The sequence below is a fragment of the Ciconia boyciana genome, chromosome 10 (assembly GCF_034638445.1).
Source record: "Ciconia boyciana chromosome 10, ASM3463844v1, whole genome shotgun sequence".
NCBI lineage: Eukaryota > Metazoa > Chordata > Aves > Ciconiiformes > Ciconiidae > Ciconia > Ciconia boyciana.
This window is the reverse complement of record NC_132943.1, coordinates 41380259-41402401: the sequence shown is the minus strand read 5'-3', so window position 1 is coordinate 41402401 and position 22143 is coordinate 41380259. Positions and strand designations below refer to the sequence as shown.

The window sequence follows — 22143 nt, the reverse complement described above, 5'->3', positions numbered from 1 at the left end:
GGGAATAAGGTGCTTTTCCTACCTAAATAAATAAATACATAACTAAAGCAGGTGCCCGTCTCTGGTGTGAATCCTTGGCATCTCTGGTGCGAATCCTCGGTGTCTCTGGTGTGAATCCTCTCCGTGAAAGCTGGGGTCCAGGTGGGTCGAGGGGCCCCCACAGTCGTCCCCCTCGCTGCCCTGAAGGAGCCTCTGTGATCCCAGAGACCCCCCCCAATAATGCTGAACCCCACCCCATGGGCACCCCTTGGCAGCGGGGTCCCTGAGGGGGGACCCTGGGTGTGGGTGGGCAGGTCGGGGGTCCAGGAGTGGGGTCGGCGCCCTGGGTGGGAGACTGGGCAGCATCCCCGACGGCTCCGGACCACTCCAGACCCCCTTCCGTGCCTCGCTGGCTCAGGAAGGGGTCCCCTGGGGAGACCCAGCCGCTGTCCCCCCAGCCCTCGCATTTCCCAACACCCCCAAAATTGTGCGTGCCGGGCAGCGGGACGCCCAGCCATCTGCCTGGCCCACCGCGGGCTGCCCGGTCCCGACTCCTGTTCCTCTTCCAGGAGGCCGCAGCATTTTTTTCCTTTGCCATTTGATATTTGGGGCTTTTTTCAGGGGTAGTTGAACAATTAAAAAAAATAATCGGCATTATTTGATGGAGAGCACCCAGGGCTCCGGAGACTACGGTCCCTGCAGCCAGGAAGAGCTGAAGAGGCTTTCTGGAAGACGGCTACCTGCCTAGGATAAAAATAAATTAAAAAAACCCAAAACAAAACAACAAAACCTCAAGAAAAGCGCAGCAGGTTGTTCCAAAAGCTGCATGGGAGTTACAAAAGCTGGTTCCTGCACAAGCACTATTTGCTGACAAGCGGCCGCAAGGGAAGGTGACGCTTTGGGGACGTGTAGGAGAGTTTGGTTTCTGCCATGGGGCTGCAGGGTGGCAGTGAGCTCCCCGTGAGATTTCTGTTGAGGTACTTTGGCCACGTGCAGTGAACCACGGCCCCCCACAGCACCCCAGCTTCGGTGGAGGCGGAAATCAAGGGTGGCTGGGCGGAGTATAGATTAGTTGCATCTATACAAATATATATGTAAATATATATATAAATACCCATAAAAATAAATATATATATAAAAAAAACAGCTCCTCATGTTCAGGAAAAAATAATTCAGTTTATTTTCCTGGACTGTGAGCTGATGGGCTCTCTAGGATGAGGATAAGGTGTAACATTTTTTCCCCCATGTATTCTGGAGGGGAAGAAACTGATGCTTGAGCTTTCTTGTACAGTATTTAACAGTATCCCACCTTGAATATTCTGCTCATCTCCTCCAGGTAAGCAAAATCACGGTGAAGGGAGCGTTCAGCAGGACTGTAGTGGGAGGTGGGGACTGGGTTTGACGGCTGCAGCTCTAGCTCTGCGCTCGCACAGGCTGCTGGTACCCCAAACCTGCCGCACGCCCTGCCACAGCTTTTCCTGGCTCTCTGTAGCAGCACCCTGCATGTGCTCTGCCCTGGGTACATCTAAAGCAAACTAGTTCAGCGTTTTCAGCTTGAAAATAACAGAATCCTTCTGATTCAATACACAAAAGCTGGACATATTTTCCAACCTTTCTATTTCTGCGAGTGCTTTACTCGTACTTTCCCTGACATTACTCTTTTGGCAGCATGGATTTCTCACCGCAGCTGCCTGCTTAAAATAATATGCTGATCCATGTTTCATTTTAAATAGACGCAGTGGCAATATTATCCGAAGACGAAGCTCACGGTAAGGCTCTCCTCCTGCATGCCAATCCCTGCATTTCATTTCCCTGTTTTCCTAGACCCCCAGTAACGCGTACAGGAGCCTGTGAAGCTGTAAGGGAAAAGGCACAGCGAGAACAAGGCTGCACCATGCTTAAAATCTGCAACCCAGCTCTGCCTCGCTAATGATGGAGACAATTTTGGTTTCCTTCAGTGTCTGCAAAGGAAAGAATGAAGCATAATCATTCGGGGGGATAAAAACCCAACAGTCAATGCCCAAGCGTCACACACACACTTGCTCCGTATGAAACCACACGAACATTTATTTCTATGGTTTATCTACTTATAAAAGCTTGAATCGGCTCCGTTGCACCTCCTCTGTGTGATCCCACGAGCGAAATGCGTTTCGGTCTCTGGGGCTATGCCAACGCCCGCCCGCTCGGCGGCCCCGGGCATCGCCTGGGTCAGTGGGTGAGCAGCGGGGAGCTCTGGCACACGACAGGCAGCAGACTTCTCACGGCATTTACTCTGAAGAGATTCCCGAGGTACATGCTGCTCGCTTCTGCAGGATCTCTGCTTGCACATACTATGTTCGATATACAGCTACTTACAGAAAAGGCAATTAGAGCATCACATCCTTTCAAATTACCAAAAAAGCCAAGCGCGCACGCGTGTTTAAAGGAGGGCGCAGTGCGTTATTATTCTCAGCTGCATTATTAGTCATTTGCTTTCAGTGCAGAAGTTGGAAGAACACAATGAGGTGTTCTCCAGGTAACGGTGCTTGAATTTACCTTCATCAGATCGAACAGCGTCTGATGCTCCCTCACCACATCCAGATTGGAAAGCCAAAGGCAGATTTCTTAAAAAAAAAAATCTCCCTTTCATTAAATTTTCACAGAAATATATAATATATATAATATATATATATAATTTTACTAAATACTACACATTTACTTAAGTTATGGATTTGCCTATAGTTCTTTTAACTACTTCACACAATGAATAGAAACAAAAAAATACTGTAGCCCAAACAGGAGCTGAAAATAACAATGTAAAAATTCCAAACGTGTGACAAAAACATCCTTACATTAAATATCATCAAGAATTTCAATATCAGAAGTAGAATTTCATTTACCACTTGCATTCTGGCAAGCTCTAAGCCTTAGCTGAATGACTCTTGGAATAAGCTTGTATTGTTTCTGCTCATCAAAGGCAACAGTATTGTGATTTGGTTCATAGGAGACCATTTTATTGCCAACTTGAAGTGTTCCAAAAACACGCCACCTTTTCTGTTTGTTTTTTTTTTCCTTCCCCCCTCCAAACTAGGCAAGAGTTTAAAAAAAAAAAAGTGTAATTACAATTTCAATAGTGATTTAACTTCTCAAGCATATCTCATCAACAGGATATACAGTACAGTTCAGAAGAGTAAACATTTTTAAAAGTAAGCAAACAACTTTTTCAACCAACATACACAATTTCTTGCTGTATTTATGCTGAACTCTCCTTTTAACATGGACAAGTTATGAAGTTAGTTTTCTTCTTCAGTACAACATGGACACAGGACTAGTACAATCCGGGCTGGTTTTGTTGTTGTTGTTGAAGTTAAGGACAACTCTAGTGTGGAAGCCATGGTCCTGCCATCCATCTCCCTTCATCATCTCGCATAGCGCTTAATGTAATCTTCAACTTTATTCCGAAAGTCCTCCTAGAGGAAAGCACAGTCAGAATTACCCCAAGCATGTCAGAGATGGACTCACGTAGGACTACAGCGGTGGTGGACTCCCACATTAGCACCGGTAGGGTCAAATTTCCATCAAGTGAAAGGCCTGCCGCTCTCCCCAAGACCCAGTACACGTTTCTGAGGCAGTGTATGAGAACTGAGGCGACCGCTCGAGTGCTTGCAAGCAGATGGCCGAGTGCTTGCAAGCAGATGTCCGTGCTCTGCCGCGGATCTCCTCTGGGGACTGAACAAAGAGCTTGCCATTGCCAGCTATCAACATAGGTACAGACAGACTGCGTCCAACAGGTCGCCGGTGCCGGGAGGCCGGGTCCCAGCTAGCGGCACAGCAAAGATCTAGCCATGGTTTTAGAGAAGGAAGGGAAGCTGTCCTTACCGGATAAAAAAGGCAAGGCTATAGCAGGAACTGTTAGAAAAGCTGCATACCCTAGTTCTGTCCCAAATACTCATTCTGGCCACTCCCTGGTAACTGCACAATATCGCAGCTAGCACATCATTAATCACTGGGTTTGGGGGTTGGGGTTTTTTTTGTCATATATTATAGCCTAGAGAATTAAAAATTCATCATCCAAGTCACTCGTTTGTTAAAGTGGTTCGGAGGGAACACGCTTACACCTGTAGCCCCCCACAGAAAACCTACGGGACTATTATATAACCTCTGTATCTATGGAAATGCACACATTTCTGGTAGTTTATCTTTATAATGCATGGAGATGCCAAGCAAGAGAAATTCTGACATACTTTCCTCATTGGAAACTTGTCCAAGCCGGGATGTCAGACAGATGCTACATTCCTGTAATGTTATTCTGAGTCTGAACCTTGCCTCACACGCTTACAGCCTGTTATTAAACATGTTCCACACAGACACACCAAGTGGCCTGTGCTCCAGATTCAAGTGGGGGGTTCACAGCAAAGTGCTTCTTGCTTGATTTCCAGCTGCCAGTTCTGCGTGCGGGCTAGAATATAAAAAGCCAACACACACAACAGATGAAAAGGTTTTGAACGCAGTGTCCTGGTGCAGTGGAGCTGCCTGGAAAGCAGGGGTCACGGAAGCACTGAAATCCTCTGCCCACCAAGTCAAGGCTCTGCTTTTACTAGGAAGGGCACAAAGTCTCGCTGCCATGACCTGAGGTGTGGCAGCAAGGCACGCTCCTGCTTCAAACAACGTACCTTGTCAAAGGGAGCAGCTCCAGGTTTGCCGATACACACAATGATGCCCTTCGAGCACACACTGAGTGTTCTGGTACAGTCCACTCAGCAACGTGCTAAATAAAATGAAGTTTACAGACAGAGCAGCAGTTCATGAATTTAACGCCCCATGTAAATAATGGCCGTTCATTGTTCGAGGACTTTAATATCAGGTCTTTTTAACTTTTTTGTTAACAGTAGATAAAAGCTGAGCACCGCAATATGCACTATGACTTTGTACTAATACTGCTAAGAAGGTCTGAAAAGTAGTGAGTAGTCGCTTTTAACTGTGAAGCTTGTTTTAAAAATGGGAAGAGAGCTGTCTTCCCTTGCAAGGGCATGCAGTAACCCATTCTGAAATTTGAAATATACGGTAAGATACTTAAAATAGAAACAGAAATTGTCAAAGCTAAAATGTCTCCTCCCCAAGCTAACTTTGCCTGCTTCTAGCTTGACTACATCAGTTGTGTGTCGCCCTTTTTAAAAAAATTTGGATTTCCCCCCCATGTCTTGATCAACATTTAGCTATACACTGCCACTAAAACATTTGCTAGACATCACATCACACCAGAATAAAGCAGCAATATAGCCTTTTTGCTACAGCTAGCCTTGGAATGCATCGATATTTCCTTGGCCCCAACACCACGCTTCAAACACTTCCTGATCGATGGCTTGGTTTTCTGCTGGTGAGTTTTTCTATCAGCAAAAGGATAAAGGTTATCTCATGGTTAAAGCCCCAAATCAAAGGATCAAAGAACTACGATCCATCAGCAACATTGTCCGTGATTTCATTTTCCAAATGATAAAGTGCATTACAGAGATGTCCATGAACTACATGCAAAGTGCTCTGAATCTCCAAGAAGTCTGAAACCAGTTTAAGGCCAAAAATATAGGCGTGGAAACAAAAGTATATATGCACTTTAGGGAAAAAACACCCACCGCTAACGGCTCTTCTCAAGAGAGGTACAGATCTGTGCTTTGGAAGAAATAAAAGCAGAGAGCATAAATTACAAGCATCCATTACAGGAAATCACTGTAAGATGCTTGACACCTTGGCATCAGGCAGTAGGAGCCCAGGTGTGGAGAGGAACCCTGCAAGGACTGACTGCTAAAAGAAACCAACTCTTCAGGGCTGCAGAAATCCCCTTCCTCCTTACAGACAGGCTGCCTGCACTTCTTAGGAGAACGGAGCAGCTATTTTGGTACAATACGGCACCTGCTAAAGGCAATATTCTGTGTAGTGACTTCCAACTCTGCTGCAAGCACTCCCATTTCCATGCTCGTACAATCATACGTTAAGTGTGCTAAGAAATCAATGCTACACAGCTAATGCCGTCTTCATTTTAAATAAGATTTCAGATACTCGGCAACTTCAATCCTGTGATGACAGTTCTGATAGCTGAGTAGCACGTTAAAGTGTTTTTGAAGTAACTACTTATAAACAACACGTCTATTAGAGTGTTTCCCAGATCTCAGGCTGCCTCAGGCAAGAAGAATCTCTAGGCACCTTGAGCCTGTTAAAATATCACACAAACAAAAGAAAAGTGACCTTTCGAATTTGTTTTCAGCTCTGATACGTTGATGCAAACTAGAACAATTACTCATAATGGCAAACAATGCTGGAAATCTCTCATTTACTGGTTATGATGATCGTTTTCAGTATTATGGACTGATCGCTCACAGCAGCAACACTTGCTGTCAGCCTGTTCTTGGGCACTCACAACATTAGAGTACATCAGTCACAAAACTGCACCTGATACATGAAGCCTCTTGGACTGTCCTACTCTTGTGATTCTCCAAGAGACAGGTCACTAAAAGAAGCTGGGCAAAGAAATACCACGGGACACGCAGTAGAGCCAACTGCTGCTTCACTGTAGCTACAATATCTAAGAGCAGTGCAGTACAGGCAGCTCAGAGCATCCTCCGCTTTTTCACCTGTACCTTTACAAAGTTTGTAAATGGGAAGACGAGCTCTCAGCGCTGACTTAACAGAAGCAGGACCTCAGCAGAGAAGGAACGCTCCAGAAATCCATGCCGTCACTTAGGCTGACTTGCCAGATGACGGAACTGACAGCATTGGCAAGAATATATTAACATGGTACTCGCTGCATGTGAACCCGTTTGCTGAACAGGAGGTTCTCATCCCATAGCTGTAATATTCCATCCTCACATGCCATATGGCTTAACAGTTCCTGATTAACAGGGGGCACTTTTCTATGTGCACATCTGTTTATGTGCAGTAATGAATAATCAGAAGTAAAAAAATTAATCAGAGCAGCACATATTTTACATTATAAAGAGGCGTATACAAAATCCTGCTGGGAATGCTAAGGGAAAGAAGAGGGACTCGTTTCACGAGGAGTGGAGCTGGAGACGCATTGTTCACCTGGCACATGGATGCTGCATGTGCAAGCACCCATCGCCATGCAGGACGTACCTGCCCTGATACTCTCTGCGACACAAACCAGTGCATTTTACCCTCTCTTAACTTGCATTAAGGACAGATCCTAAGTGTACGACTACTAGAAAGATGGGCTAGAAAGCAGGTTGTGCAAAACACCTACTCTTATTAAAAAACCAAAGCCTACCCACTTGAATGGAGCTTCTTTCTCCGATTCTTTCTGCGGGAGACTCCAAGGAACTGTACCCAACCCCAAGTCCGCATTAGTGCCCTGAGCCCCAACCATCCCTTGATGCCAAGACAGACAGTGAGGAGAAAAAGCACACCACATCCTGTGGTCTTGATGCTGAGAGGGAGAAGAGTCAAGAGGTTTGCTGCTGAAATCCCCCACCGTCAAAGCAGTTCACGTCAATGACCATTTATGCGCCTGCCAGAACACTCATCTAGCTGATGGTGGTGGATGCTTTGCCCAGCGGGGCTCCTGCCACGTCCCTCTGGACCTGGACCATGTCCCACTGCTAGCTTGGCCAGAGGCACAGCTGCCTGCCTCTATGCTGAAGTAGTTTCCCACGTCATCAGAGCTGTCAGGCCAAAGACCGATGAAAAGGGAGAGGGTTGACCGTTACTGTGACGTTTTACTACAGAAGCACTGATGCTATAACACATGAAACATCATCAGAAACAACTCAGCCAACCATTAAGCCCTGATAGGCCATCAGTGAGTGCTGGAAATACCACCTGGAAGAGCTGTTCCAAAGGGAAATCTAATTTTAAACTACCAACACTTGCCCTTCACCAACCTCACTGTACAGTATTAACTTCACAGACTTCAAGATAGACGACAGATAGAGTAAGAAGCGGACAAAACTGCCCTTGGGTTCTCTGGAGATGTGCTGGGAGGCACGAGGCTTGGGTTTCTATCCGGGAGCAGTACCTGCCGCCTTGCCTTGTCTAGGGTGGAAGGACACACAGACGCGACCGGAGAGGTCTGTGCCTGGTGCTAAGCCAGGAGATAGGCATCCTCTCTGCAAAATGGAGTGATGTGATTCAGGGACCTAAATTAGGTGCTGGCCTTGTAGGCAGTATGGGAAACTGAAGCCCAGACAATGCCAGTATCCCCTTAGCACAATGGCCATCCCATCACACAGCACTGGAACGTGATGGACAGTACAAGTATCAGATTATACGATTCAACAAACGCCTTCCCCATACCTTTTAAAGCAAAAAAAGGTATAAGATGACCAGCTGGGAATAGGAAATTAATAACAATGTAAACAAAACAAAACTTCATAACCCTAAGCATACTCCAAAAGAGCACAGCAGGCCCTCTCCCAGCTCCAGCTAGATGCCAAGAGGTACAGGAGAGCCCGGACACAGCTCTGCGGGGACTGAGGGCCTCCCTGCCCTGCCCCACATCACCCCTATAGCTCCCAGGCACCAGGCTGCAGCGTGTCCCCCCCGCCCCACCTCCAGGCCCCTGTCCTATCCCAGTCCTCACCCTGGATAAGCAAGACCCTGGTGGCAGTCCAGCTCTGAAGGTGCTCAGTTCTCAAATCTATGTATGAGAAGAAACCACCTACAATGGGAGAGTTTATACAATTTTGGAGCAGACCCAAAGCAGCTTTACCCTGAGCTGCAGGGAGGCGAGAGGGAGAGAAGAGCGATACGTGAGTAGCCCTGTGGGAAGTATTTGCTGCATGAGTAATGCTGGCCAAATCACTGTTTCGTTTGATGAAAATCATATGGGGACAATCAATCAAAGAGAAATTCAAAATCCATCAGTACATGAAGAGTATGGAATATAAGCCATGACATATTTCACAGTATCATTAGCTGAAAACTGGGTTACAGCACAGACCATAAAGTTGAAACATACATGCTATTGAACTTCTCCTGGGTGTATTTTTGTACTTAAACAAAAAAGTTTTGTTTATAGAAAGAAGTTTAACAAATAACCTTAAAGCAGATAAACAAACACACACACACGCACACTCTCTCTCTGGCCAAAGACATCAATTTCAAACAACTGATTTCATTATTTTAATTTGTACTGTATGTTCTTACCAGACAGCATGATATATGCAATGATTTGCATTAAGAAAATACTAAAAAGCAAATCTAATTTGCATTAGATAAAAAAAAATACTGACTGATATAATATTAAAACAATTCACTTAAGTCTCAACTGATGAGTTGCTAGTCTTAAAAACATGCTACACTGAAATGAGATTAAAAAAATATGGCAGACTGTAAAAAATTGTTATTACAAGATATTTTACACTGAAGGCATAAACAACCCCAGTACCTGGCCAGAGAGGTAATTTATCACAAATTATGTCTCTTTGAGGAGCACTTGGGAGAGGATATATAGACAATTATGGAAACAAAAGGAAAACAGCCACCCCAAAACCCCAGAAGAGAAGCACGGTCTACAATTTGTAAAAGCATATTGAAGCACGCACTCAAGAACTAGGTACCTTTTCAAAAACTGGGGTTTGACCTGATTTGGCACCTCTAAGAGAGGAGATTTTATTTTTTCAACAATTTATACTGCACTGAGTTGTCCTGATTAACTGCTTGTCTATTATTAAGCTTTTAATTTGAAAAAGAAAGAAGATCTGCTCAGTTATCCGAAGTTAACACAATACTTCTCTGTGACAGCTACCAGAGAAGTTTGGAAAAGTTGTAATGTAAACTTTATCTCAGGAACATTTTTTTTTTTTAATTAATTTAAAACAGATGCATACATAAGAATTACACAATTAAAAAAAATTTAAAAACACCAAAACAAAGCAGATTTAGCTCATTATCCTTAATATACCCACTACTGGTACCACTTCACACACTGCAGTATTTAGCATAATTTTTCTTCTTCCTACTCACAATATTGACCTCAAGTACGTTAGAGACCAGAGACTATTCCCCCCTCTTTGGGGGCTGTGTTCACAAGGTTGAAGGCCATACTGGCCAGTCCCTGCAGGAAAACGTGCAGTGTACCGCATCTGTCCCTCGATCGCGACTACAAAAACCCAGATACTGTGACAAAGTCTGATCCACCTTCACATCGTTTAGATTTACAATTCTGTAAAATTCAAATGGAGACCAAAAAAATATAATCATATAAATACTCAATTGCTCCTGCCCTTCCCTTCTTTATGTTAAATAAAATAATGAAACAATAATAATAAAGCAGCACTATTTTAACAGAACACCATTTTAATCCAAAGTTTATTGCCAAGGTTAAATTCCAGACAATTTCTGTTGGGACCTTGCTTGCGGCTTTACTTGAAGTGCAATTTAGTAAAGCGATCTTCTGAGCACCAGGAACATGACATTACTCAGCTCCAGCCAAAGCTTTAGGAGAAGGATATAATAACCAGGCAGATTTACCCATTAGCCCTACGAATTATATTTAAAGCGACCTTTTCTTTCTTTTCCATCTTGCAGGAAATGATGAGTATTCACGCCCATCAACCCCCACACACCCACTCCCATTTAAAAAGGAGCTGAATGAAACCTTTGAGTAATACAAAAATCTCAAGCGTGAGGTGTTTTTCCAATTCATGTTCCTGCCTTGCTATCATTTCCCTGTCACTGTTTTATTTAGCTCAGCCTCTACACCATCTGAAGCATTTTCCAAGCTCTGTAATTAAATTTTAGTTCTATGAAGAAAGAGAAGAGTGGGGGGTGACAAATGTATACACAGGTGTCTCCCACAGGCTCCTGTGCCTAGCAGGTGCAGGTGAAACTGCATCGATTTTCACGGCCCATGTTCTCTACTTCAGATTTTAAACACCATTTCTAGACATCAAGCAAAATTTTGCAAAATGGTGAGAAAATGCTCTACTAGATCTCTTTGGTAGTTAAGTCCTAAAGGGAAAAAATGGTGGAATTTTTACTGCAGGGGAAAAAAAAAAAACAAACCCCAAAAAAGACACTGCTGTTCTTACTGCGACTATTTGGAAAAAAGCAGCATTGTGGGGAAGAAGAGAAACACTAAGTTTTGGACCTTTTTTGAAAAATATCTGTACATATAGGTTACAGAATTGATGTGAAAAGTAGTGACCTGCCTGCCAGGACACTGCTCTGGGGAGAAGTTGAAGATGCGTTGCAAAGAGAGAGCGAAGCATCAGCACACTGAACACGAAGCAACACATCCATTTCTTTGAGATTCTCGAATCTTAAGTAGGAACAGTTTCCCTCATGCTTCCGCAAACTTTCTGTTGTTTGCCAGTGAAGCAAAGATAAAGGGAAAAAAGCACTCTCTGAAGTTATCGGAAGAGGAAAGGGCTATGGATTAGGAGGCAGGGTGTGAAAGCTGCTGGGAGAGCCAAGGATAACTACCTCTAAATCCCATTTGCGCAAAGACGAGGGAACCGAGCCAGATGAAGAGGGCAAAGCAGCTTCCCAAAGAAAATCGTTCCCTGGACCAAATGCGATGCGGGTCCTGACACTCTTGCCAAACCTGCCCCTTTGGCTTACGGAGCAGCTTGGCTGGAGGCAGATGGTAGAGACTTTTGCGAGTCCTCTGGTCATATGGCCACAGTGCCAAATGACTCCAGATTTGCCCTGACTGTGACCGATTTAGTTATTATCATTTATGATTTCTCCCAGGTTGCTGAAAACGATGAAAAACTCCGGGGAGTTAAACCAGGGAGCACGGAGATTGCTCGGTCATCAGTGCTTGATGTCAGGCGCTTGTCTCCCTGCTCCTCCAACACTTCTGGGGTCAGCCCGAGGCTGGCGCCAGGCACGCTGGCCATCTTGTCGATGCGCTTGTTGGAAAGGGTTATAGAGAGAGCCCTTCCAGAAAATTACCTGAATCATCCCAATTACACTGATGTTAACCTCCTCTGTGCTGCAAACACACTTCCACCCATGAGGATGCCACTCATTCCCAAGAGAGGATATGTCCTCGGGATCTGAGATTTTAATGGATAAATTATAAGCGCAGAGGAAATGGGAGCTGCCTGGGTCTGGCGAGAGGGTTTTTGCAAGTCATACTCTACTCAAGTCAAATGATGTTCAAACAAACATGACCGGGCAGGTGAGGTACATGGAGAACTCAGCCCAAAGAGGTCAGAGTCCTTGTTTGCATGCAACAACCCTCCTGTATGTTTCCGTTTTAAAGCCATGCATTTTTCTAAAGAATGCAAAGCAAAAGCTTTCCTTTTAAGCCACTTACTTGCCTAAAGCATGTAAAACAAAAGCTTTAAAACATCTGCATTTCCTCCACATTTCTATCATTACCTCAGCAAGTCAAACCATCTGCAAAAGCTTAATCAACTTTGCTGAAGCTTTAAGAGGCTCCATCCATAATCAAAGTGTTATGAAAGGCAGATAATGGTTTCTATAAATACTTTTAGCATTCAAAAAATAATGTTTTTCCTATTTACATCTGTTAGCACAATTAACAGCTGTGCTGTTGCTCATTTGCACATGCCATTTAATGTACTTTATGCTCCCCGGGAAAAGGCTTCAAAGGCTGTAACACGGACACGGGACATAAAATGGGGAGGCAATGCAAGAAAAAACCCAGTGCAGTTCTCTAAATGCAGGAATATTGCAGAACAAATATGTATTCTACTGTGGCTGCCACAATTCCAGTGAGAACAACAAACACCAAACAGGGTGGTTGGGCGTGCAGAGGAAGTGAAGGATTTACTGCAATAAATACGGAGATAAATAAATGCAATGACTCACAGGGAGAATTCTTATGAAAAGATGTTTTTGGACTGGGATGGTACTGTTGTTCTTAATAAAACAGTTAAGCTGTAATCAAAGAGTAATAAAAACCCCACAACAAAAATTAAACAGCTTCTAAAAAACCCACATCAAGTTTGAAATTCTTTTAGGGTTAAATTCTTTTCCAGTGTGGTAAAAGCTTGAAATGCAATAGATCAAGTTTTTCCCTCGAGAAGCTCCTGCTGCTGCTTACCAACTCATGAACTGTACATGTCGCGACCACAGGCACTCAGACTGGCTGGAGACCGCTAGTCTGAAACAAATGGCTTGAAGAGAATTTCAGGACAATGAAGATGCTGGGGCTCTAGCTCTGATTTCTTCCCTAGCCCTCCAGATCTCTGGATTCGGAATCCAGAGATCTGGAGGGCTAGGGAAGGCAAAGGCAATGACGCATACGCTGTCGGCTATCGCCCTGCTGACGTCTTCAGGTGTCACAGCGATACGCGCACATCCCCATCATCGGCATGAAATCAAATTGGTGCTTGGAGCAGCTGACGTCTGAGCGGTGGCAGCGTACGTCAGGAAAGCGAGGCTGCAAGTTCTGAATCAGTTACGAGTACTGGGGGATTCATTACAAATAAGGGGAAAAAAGTTTGCTTACACAGACATGACAGTTTTGTCTGGCCAAAGGTGAATATATACTTCAATTCCTCAGATATACTTTGTGGGTGCATTTAATTAGAACAATTCTTCAGTGTTTCGTAACCCCTTTTAGAAGAAATCAGGAAATAGATACTCAATTCAGTATCCAGGAATAAACACAAGTTTCATATTTTACTTGAAGAAGGTTAAAAAACCCCTCACACTTTCATCATGTCACAGTTTTGTACTGTTAGAAATAAAAAGCAGGTTCTTGAAGAAAATGTTCAGAACCAGCTACTTCCTTTAGGAAGAGAGACTTCAGGATGTCAAGGGCTGGTGCAGGGCTATCAATTTAAACAAGGGAATGAGATTAAGTGGAAAACCTCATACTAGACAATGGACAAAGACAGATCCCAGTCCATGAGAAACTCAAACGTGAGTAAGTAGAACAGCACAGCAAGGATAAGACTACGCTAATTTAAGCAACACATTGTCTCAAATATTCTACAATGCAAACAACCTAAAAAACAAGGGCCTGACAAAGCCAGCCTGAAGCAAACACAATGAGAGCAAGATCTGGGCATGCCTCCCCTTGTCAGCTCTAACGATATCCCTACCTTGTCAAAGTACTAAACAGCCTTTCTGTTGCCTACCCTTCCTTGAGCTAAGAGCCAACTGCATCAACCAAGTTGTTGACAAAGGTCAGCACTGAACAAGTTGAAGATGAAAACATATTAATTTGCATCCTAAATTCTTGGACCCAGATCACAAGTCAAAAGCCTGAGGAGTTCCTGGAGGCCCAGATCTATCCTGGTAGCAATTTCTGAGTCTCTCTGGAAGAGCAGTGGGAGAAAACGCACACAGAATGGGTCAAAGGAATGGAGATTACTGTCCTGGGTGGAGAAATCTGCTGTGTGTTTCCAGTACAAAAGGTAGCACTGAAAAGAAAGGTGAGGTCAGCACTCCAGTCTGGAACGCTGCAAGTCTTAGAGAGACCATTTGTAACGATGACCCCACAAAGCAATTACTCATACTTTTAAGTATGATGTATCACTGTTGCAAGCTCTAGGACAACCAGTTGAGATCCCTGGTAAAATAAACAGACACCAAGAAGAAATAAAACAGCTAAGAAGAGAGGAAGATAGTAAAGAGGTCAAGTTATAGCTTACCTATGTCTTTATGCATTTATTTTACAAAGATTAATTGGATCATTCTGTAGAAAGAACTGTCTGGAAAGCTGTCCTGAAATCTCCTGACATACTGCAATTGGAGATGAAGCATCAGGAAACGCAGCAAAGACCAAGGGATTCCTGAAGTACTGTAGTGATCACCACATTTGGCAAAACATTTCTTACACTAAAAATCTTACTGATTTTTAAAAGCAATACCTTCTTATTGTTTCTATGGGTACAGAAGTAGCTGTATCACCTCAAACTCTTTTCTGCCGTACCCCTGGATCCCACAGCAAACTCTTGGGAACTTTCTTTTTCACTATAATTTCTTGCCAAGAAAGCCTGTGACCTCACAAACTTCACATCAGAATGATCACAGGGATTATTCTGATGCGAGAATAATCTCCCCGAGATCACAGGGAAAAGTGAAAGCAGAGAAGGAGAAATCCAGTTTACAGATGAATTAGAAACAACTAAAAATGATAAGAGGTAACTCAATGAGATGTTCAGACATTATGAAAAGGGTAGCAGAATGCATGCAAGCAGAGCAGCTAATATGATACGGTATAGAATTCTACAATGGGTTTTACAATGCCACTCTTCCTGTAAACCTTCAGAATTAATAATGCAAGATGAAGAAGCAGTAGTTTCAAAGCCTTGACCTCAATTACTTCTTAAGCAATCTTAATAGCATATATCTTTCTATTGTTGGAGTAAGAGCCAGCAGTACTGAAAATGAAAAAATGAGAGTTGTGCAAAAATCCCCTAAAAATTAATGTATACAGTAGTCTGATTACTAATTACTTCAAATGTGGCTAAATACGGAAGAGGCAGAAAGACAAATGCAAGTAAAAATATGCAGATCTTGTGATCAGTATGAAGTAATGGGACCCCCCATGGCATTTTAATAGCTTGTGGGTAGTTCTCCTTACCAGAATAAAGCCTCACTTAGTGTGCAAGAGTCTATTTGCAACCCACACGTTTTTACCCATACAGCTAGGGAATATCTAGCAAAATCAAGAAAGGGCTTTAAAAGACACATTCAGCAAGCAAAGATAGCAAAAACTGACTGCCTACAGATTTGCAGACTATCATTACTGCTCTCCACCCCCCCACACAATACAGCTTTCCCTTGATACTCTTTACAACCTCCTCCCTCCCAACAAGAACTCCAGTTCCCTCACCCTCCTGCAGCCCTCTTGGGTTGTACCCAGGTCTTGCCACCAGCTGGGAGAAAGGTGCATGGTGTGCTCCAAGCTGCACCTGCCCTCACGGGCCCAACAACAAACCCACCTGGAGTGCGTCATGGCTGAGCTTGCATGGGAGACTTTCCTGGTGGCTCACTCACAGACCATCCTCTTTTTGCGGCTGCTGACAATTTTTGTGACAGTTATGGGAACTGGATGTAAAGACTCTGCTGCTCTGTCAAATTTGATGGAAATTGATGTGTGTGTTCAAAAGCTATAGGGATTGAGGGGGAGGCTGGGATGAGGGAAAAGGACAGCTGGATGGCATGACTGCATAAGCCTTATTCCTTTACAAAAAAAGACTAAAAAACAAAGCAATTGCTAAAGGTTCACTTCAGTGAAGCTCCAAGACAAACTGATTAAGCATGGACTAGATAAATGGACAGTGAGGTGGACTGAACCAGCTGAACTGCTGGGCTCAGGGGGGTGTGATCAGTGGCACAAAGTCCTACTGCAGTACTCAAGGGGTTGATATTGGGGCCAATACTGTTTAACCTCTTCAGAGGTGGAGTTTGCTGATGATATAAAACTGGGAGGAGTAGCTGATACACCAGTCAGGTGTGCTGCCATTCAGAAGGACCTCGACAGGCTGAAGAATTGGACAGAGAGGAACCTCATGAAGTTCAACAAGGGGAAATGCAAAGTCTTGCCTGTGAATAACGCCATCCACCAGTACATGCTGGGGGCTGGCTGGGTGGCAAGCAGCTTTGCAGAGAAAGACCTTGGGGTCCTGGTGGTCACCAAGCTGACCATGAACCACCAAAGACAACCACTAGCATCCTGGGCTGTACTATGAAGAGCACTGGCAGCAGGTCAAGGGAGGTGATCCTTTCACTCCACTCAGGCCTGATGAAACACATGTGGAGTGCTGTGCCCGGTTCCAGGCTCCCCAGGACCAGAGAGATAGGGACTTAGTGGAGTGAGCCTAGCAAAGGGCCACAGAGACGATTAATGAATTGGAGCATCTGTCATATGATGAGAGACTGAACAACTGACCGGGACTGTTCAGTCTGGAGAACAGAAGGCTTGCGGGGGACCTCAACGGATATAAATACCTGATGGGATGGTGCAAAGAAGACAGAGCCAGACTCTTCTCAGTGGTGCACACGGACAGGGTGAGAGGCAACGGGAACAAATTGAAATACAGGAAATTTCTTTTAAACATTAGAAAAAGTTTTTTTACTGTAAGCGTGATGGAACATGGGAACAGGTTGCCCAGAGAGGTTGCAGAGTCTCCGTCCTTGGAGAAACTCAAAATCTGACTGGACACGGTCCTGGGCAACCTGCTCCAGCTGACTCCACCATGGGCACAGCGGCTGGACTAGACGATCTCCAGAGGTGCCTGCCAACCTCAGTGACTTCATGATTGTGAAGTACCTTCTGAAAATGTCTCAAGGATGAAGTGCTGGAAAACCTACCGTTACAGAACAAACAGCCCTCCTAATGTGATTCAGAATCACTGTTTACTTGGTTACACTGGGCAGAAGCAAGAAAGAACAAATAAATGTTTCTATCAAGACCTTTAACTTGCAGTTACATTAAAAACACAAGCTTATTTTCATGTAACCTGCCAGCTGCCTAGCAGAGTTTTCCAGTGTCTCCTTACTCAATTTCATCATTATCCATAATTTTATATTTCTTCAAATTATTCTGCTGCTGTTACAAGAATATTAGACTGACAGTCTCCACAACAATATCCAACTTTTATCAGAGAAGTGAAAAGATAGAAAACAAATCCTTCAAAAACTATAGTGGCACTGAGCTTGACACATCTATCCATACCAGAGTGATGCATCAAATGTGGGAACATTTTGTTAAAAGTATAATTTTTAGTCTTGAGAATGGGGGAAGAAAGTGTCAGGCTTGTCAACTCAGTAATTCCCTTACTCTCAGCTCCACAGAAACTCTTTTGTTCTACAACTAATTACTATTACCTCATATTCCAACATGTTTGAGACCAGATTGTTTAGCTTACAACATATGGATGGATTCCCCTCCTTCACCTACTCAATTACAGTTTTACAGCCTAGGAAAGTTTAATCAAAAAATTACTTTAAACTTGAAGTGCCCTGCAGTTCTGTATCTCTCCCCACTTACAATAATTTACATTAATTATGTAATTGATTGCTTCTAATGATCAAGGCAAAACCTTTCTTCTCCTTTCCACCTATTTTAGTAGCTATCTGTACTGTGCTGCCTTGTTCAGGAAGTTATCCTCCTGATGGCAGCCTTTATTTTTAAAAAGATGGCCACCGACTTTAATCACACACAAGAGGGAATTTCCTTTCAGCCAAGGAATTATAGCTGGGACTGCCTGTAGAACATAGTAATTTACATCATGGATGAGTAACCACTCATCATAAGGATGACTGAATGGTGTGGAGCCACTGGCAAGCCTTTAAGAGCAACTCTCCTCTCAGCAGCACAAGGAGAATGGTTTCAAAAGCCCAGGTGAAGCCTCTTTTCCTCAGTGTTACAGTGCCAAAGAGGGGCTCCTCAAAGGATAATGGCTATCTGAACCAATTCAGACAGGCGAGTTACTTACTGTTAGGGACTCACTCTTAAGACTCGCACTGATTTCCTTGCCAAACATTCTCTACTCTGTTTATCACAACCATGGGCTGATTGTAGGGTTGAGGTTTCTAAGAGGTAAGAAAGAAAACCCCTAGGACAAGAGTCTCAGCTGTGATCGCAGTCAGGGCAGCGCAGTGCTGATTTAAACCGCAGTCCAATCTCAGTTCTGAAAACCAGAAAAGGGGTTTATTTTGCAGGCAGATAAAAAGAAAGTAGAATGTCAAGCTTAGATTACAAAAATTGGTTGCTTCTTCTCTTGTGCATTTTAGCTTTTCTGTGTAACAGGAACCTTTGGCACCTACAAGTAAGAAGGGCAACACAGCAGAGAGGAGTGGTCTGTCTTTACTCCTTCAAAACTGAACTTGCCAGAGCAGAGAGAAAATAGGTGAGAAAGGTTGCCTGTGTAGGAACATTACAGCAAGACTGAGACACATTCAAGTCAAAATTAAGGAAAAGATAAGAAACAGAATGCGATTTAAATGCCAGGGTATTAATCTGGGACTAAGAGGATCCAAATAAATGCCCAGACCCCGACTGCTTTATTGTCCTACCCAGGGTGAATAATTTCCCCCCTCTACATCACTACATTCCCACCTGCAAAGTAGCAAAAACGCAATGAGCTCTCCATCGGCGTGCTTTGTTTCCACTGGTGAAATGCCCTAAATAAGATCTAGGCATTAGATCTCAAATTTAACAGCGACTTAGAGTGAACTGAGAATGCCCGACCATCTGTGGCCCCTTGCTACCTAGGCAGTGAGAGGAGGTCACGATGTCCTTTTATCAGGATAACGTGTCCTCAGCTGCTTCAGGGCTCCGGCCATTTCTATAACTTTAAGTGCCACCTACAAGAAACCATGCTCAAAATTGCAATGCTGGATGATCAAACTAAATTTGTAGACATTAGATGCCGTTCTACTCACACAAAAATAAGTGTCAAACATATCTACAAATTCTACTGTAAACCAATATTAAGCAGCTTCATGATACTGAAAGTAAAAAAAAAAACCACCCTCTTTTTCTCTAAATCTATTTCTTCAGTTTATTATTACATATATCAAAATGAAATCACTTACAATTACTACTAATCATTATACGAAAAGTCAAGACAAGATGAAAAGCTTGGCTTGACTGCAGCCAGTGGAGAAAAACAAATTTGCAGTGGTGAAATATTAATTTTAATTCCTGATGAAGCAAATAAAAGTCTTAAACCAAAGGATCTTTATTGTTGTCTGTTAAATCTTTCAGGGTTATCTACCTATTTAAGCTTTCCAGACAGACATCTCTGAATTTTCAGACAATATGAAATAGACAGAATATTAAAAATATGTCCAAGCCTGGTTTACTGCCTCTTCCTCCCATTAAATGCAATTCCTATTTGTTTTTCAAGAGGGATTTCAGCTCATGGGTTCATATGCTCAATGATACTAAAGAATCAAAAGCAGCTGTTGTTTTCTACAACAAGCACTGTAGGTACTTTGGAAGTTATAAAGGGCTTATTTTTAGTTGAGTGATATGCGAATACCCCAGCAGTGTTAGATCAGTGCTTCACTGCGGTAATGCAAGAAACCCAGCTACCTACAGCTACAGCAATCGTTAGGTATCTTGTCCCTATAGATTTCACTGCGGGTGACTATGTACCCCATCAGGTTCTTTTGGCCAGCAGCACCATTAGAAGTTGCTTCTGTTGTCGCAGCCAAATAAAACACAATAAAAGCAATTGCCCAGTCCTCCAGGATAAATATCTGTAACCTAAGCACAAAATTAGAGTTCCTGACCGTAAGCTGACATAGTGGAGAGTACTACCTAATCAGAGAAGTAGTCAGGTAACAACCAGCATCCTTAACGATATCCGCAGGTGAGGAAATCCAGTGGGATCCTTGATTAAAGGGCTATGGATCGACATCGCTGTTGAATTGTTCCTATGAAACTCATAGGAAGCCTGATTTTTTTTCCACTGCTAAAAACAAGTACAAATCTGCTGAAATTGCTGTCAACGCTAACAACTGCTGACTCCAACAGACAGTGCTGGCCACATGACGGCATATGTATACAAATGGCAGCTATCCATAACAGAAGGCCATGGGCTCAAAAGTAATAACTTATTTGTAGGTTCTGCTGAGTAATAAAATATATTACATGGAAAGTAATTTGCAGGTTACATGGTAGATGTTTTACTGTTGAAATAAAGCTCTTTCTAGACACCAGAAAAAAAAGTATTCTGGCTTTATAGTTTTGTTACTGAATATTCACACTACTGACAAGGTAGTCAGTACACGATGACAAGCTGAAGTTTTCAGATAGTTTCCTCCTAAGTCTGCCAACACAGGGCTGGAATCCATAGAAAAGATCCACTCCCTGACAACACTTCATTTGGCAGCTGTAACCAGCCCACTTCTCTCCATTGCCTTTGCCAAAATGAATGCGAGGCTAAACAAGGTAATATTTAAGTCAGGACCGGCATGGCGCTGGAAAGAGACTCCAGAAAAATTTGTTCACTGCTGATGTACCACCTTCTTATGCCACGTTCAACAGGTCATCAAATGAAATTTCAGACTATTTTGACAAATACTCAGTGTGCTATCCTCCCTTGACTGATGTGTATGCAAACTTGGTTTCATAGCTAAGAACACAACAAGCAAGATGCTGTCAGGCATTATCCCTTCACGCTGTGTCAAGTGAGCCATCAGCCACCATACCCAAAAGCTCTGACAGAGGCTCACGCTGTGGATGTGGAAGAGTGTAAGGAATCCCTGCCTTTAATCAAGAAACAGCCAGCACCACCAGGCACTACACAGGTGGAAGATGTTGCTTGACTCCATTTTTTGACGATTTCATACCAAAATTCTCTGGCATTGCGTCTGCATGACAGGTGTGCCTGCATCTGTCGGTCCTCGAGTTGTTTTAGAGCAGGAAGCTACTCTGTCTCAATAAATTACAAAACAAATTGGATGAAGGCAGAAATTCAAGCAAGCAGCACAGAGCTGTCAGTCATGAATTTGAGGTTTCTGACAAGCACGCAGCAGGAAATAGGCCGGTAACGTGACATGCCAGATCTCATAACTCTCTGCACAATTAGCAAAATACCAAGCTACCTACATCACCTTGGAACTGGACATTATATTACATCCTTCCAGTAACAGCAAAGTTACATTTTGGTTTTATCTCCATTCATTTATGCAAGATTACATTAGGGTATGTTAACCCAGCATGTCACTAACAGCTTGCAATCCCTCTCCATACTGCGATCAGCCTTTGTTCTTGCATACAGGAGACAGGAATGAATGGCAGGTAATCTGTATTCGCTCTTCATTACACCCCTGGGTCTTGTAGGAATAGTTAATACATTTTCATGTGCCATGCTGAAACGAAGGAAGGACAGTTAGCTAACGGTATTTTGTGGAACAGCTGCTACAAGATCAATGCAAAAATAAAGACCCATCTGAAAAACTCTGAATGTTCTCAATTCTTTTTTCATTGAAGGAGAAACAGAGGGCATCCGGCGCTTTACACATTTAGATGCACAGTATGACTGACTTGTGTTTTTCAAGCTACCACGAAGTGTCAAACTCCAATCTGATCCTTCTGCCCTGACAATAACTGATAAAGATGCTTTCCCAATATTCTGAAGAGGCTGTCAAATAATGCTTTGATCGTCTACATTCTCCATTTGGTTGGCTGGACAGATGAAAGCAGGGGTTTATTATTAAAACATTTTCAGCTTTCAGTTTGTTATACCATTATGTTATTGCCCAGGATTTAGGGAACAAACTTTG

General features: G+C 43.3%; 1 protein-coding gene across 4 annotated transcripts in view; it reads right to left on the bottom strand.

The window, feature by feature from the left end:
- Positions 1-3015: 3015 nt before the first annotated feature.
- The window catches only part of UBE2F (ubiquitin conjugating enzyme E2 F (putative)), an 83177-nt gene continuing 64049 nt past the window's right edge, over positions 3016-22143 (bottom strand). For all 4 annotated transcript variants that reach the window (XM_072874516.1, XM_072874519.1, XM_072874518.1 and 1 more), the window contains one exon: positions 3016-3428. In XM_072874516.1, coding sequence (XP_072730617.1) covers positions 3378-3428 — 51 coding nt within the window. In that variant the 3' untranslated portion in view covers positions 3016-3377. The remainder of the gene's footprint in view (positions 3429-22143) is intronic.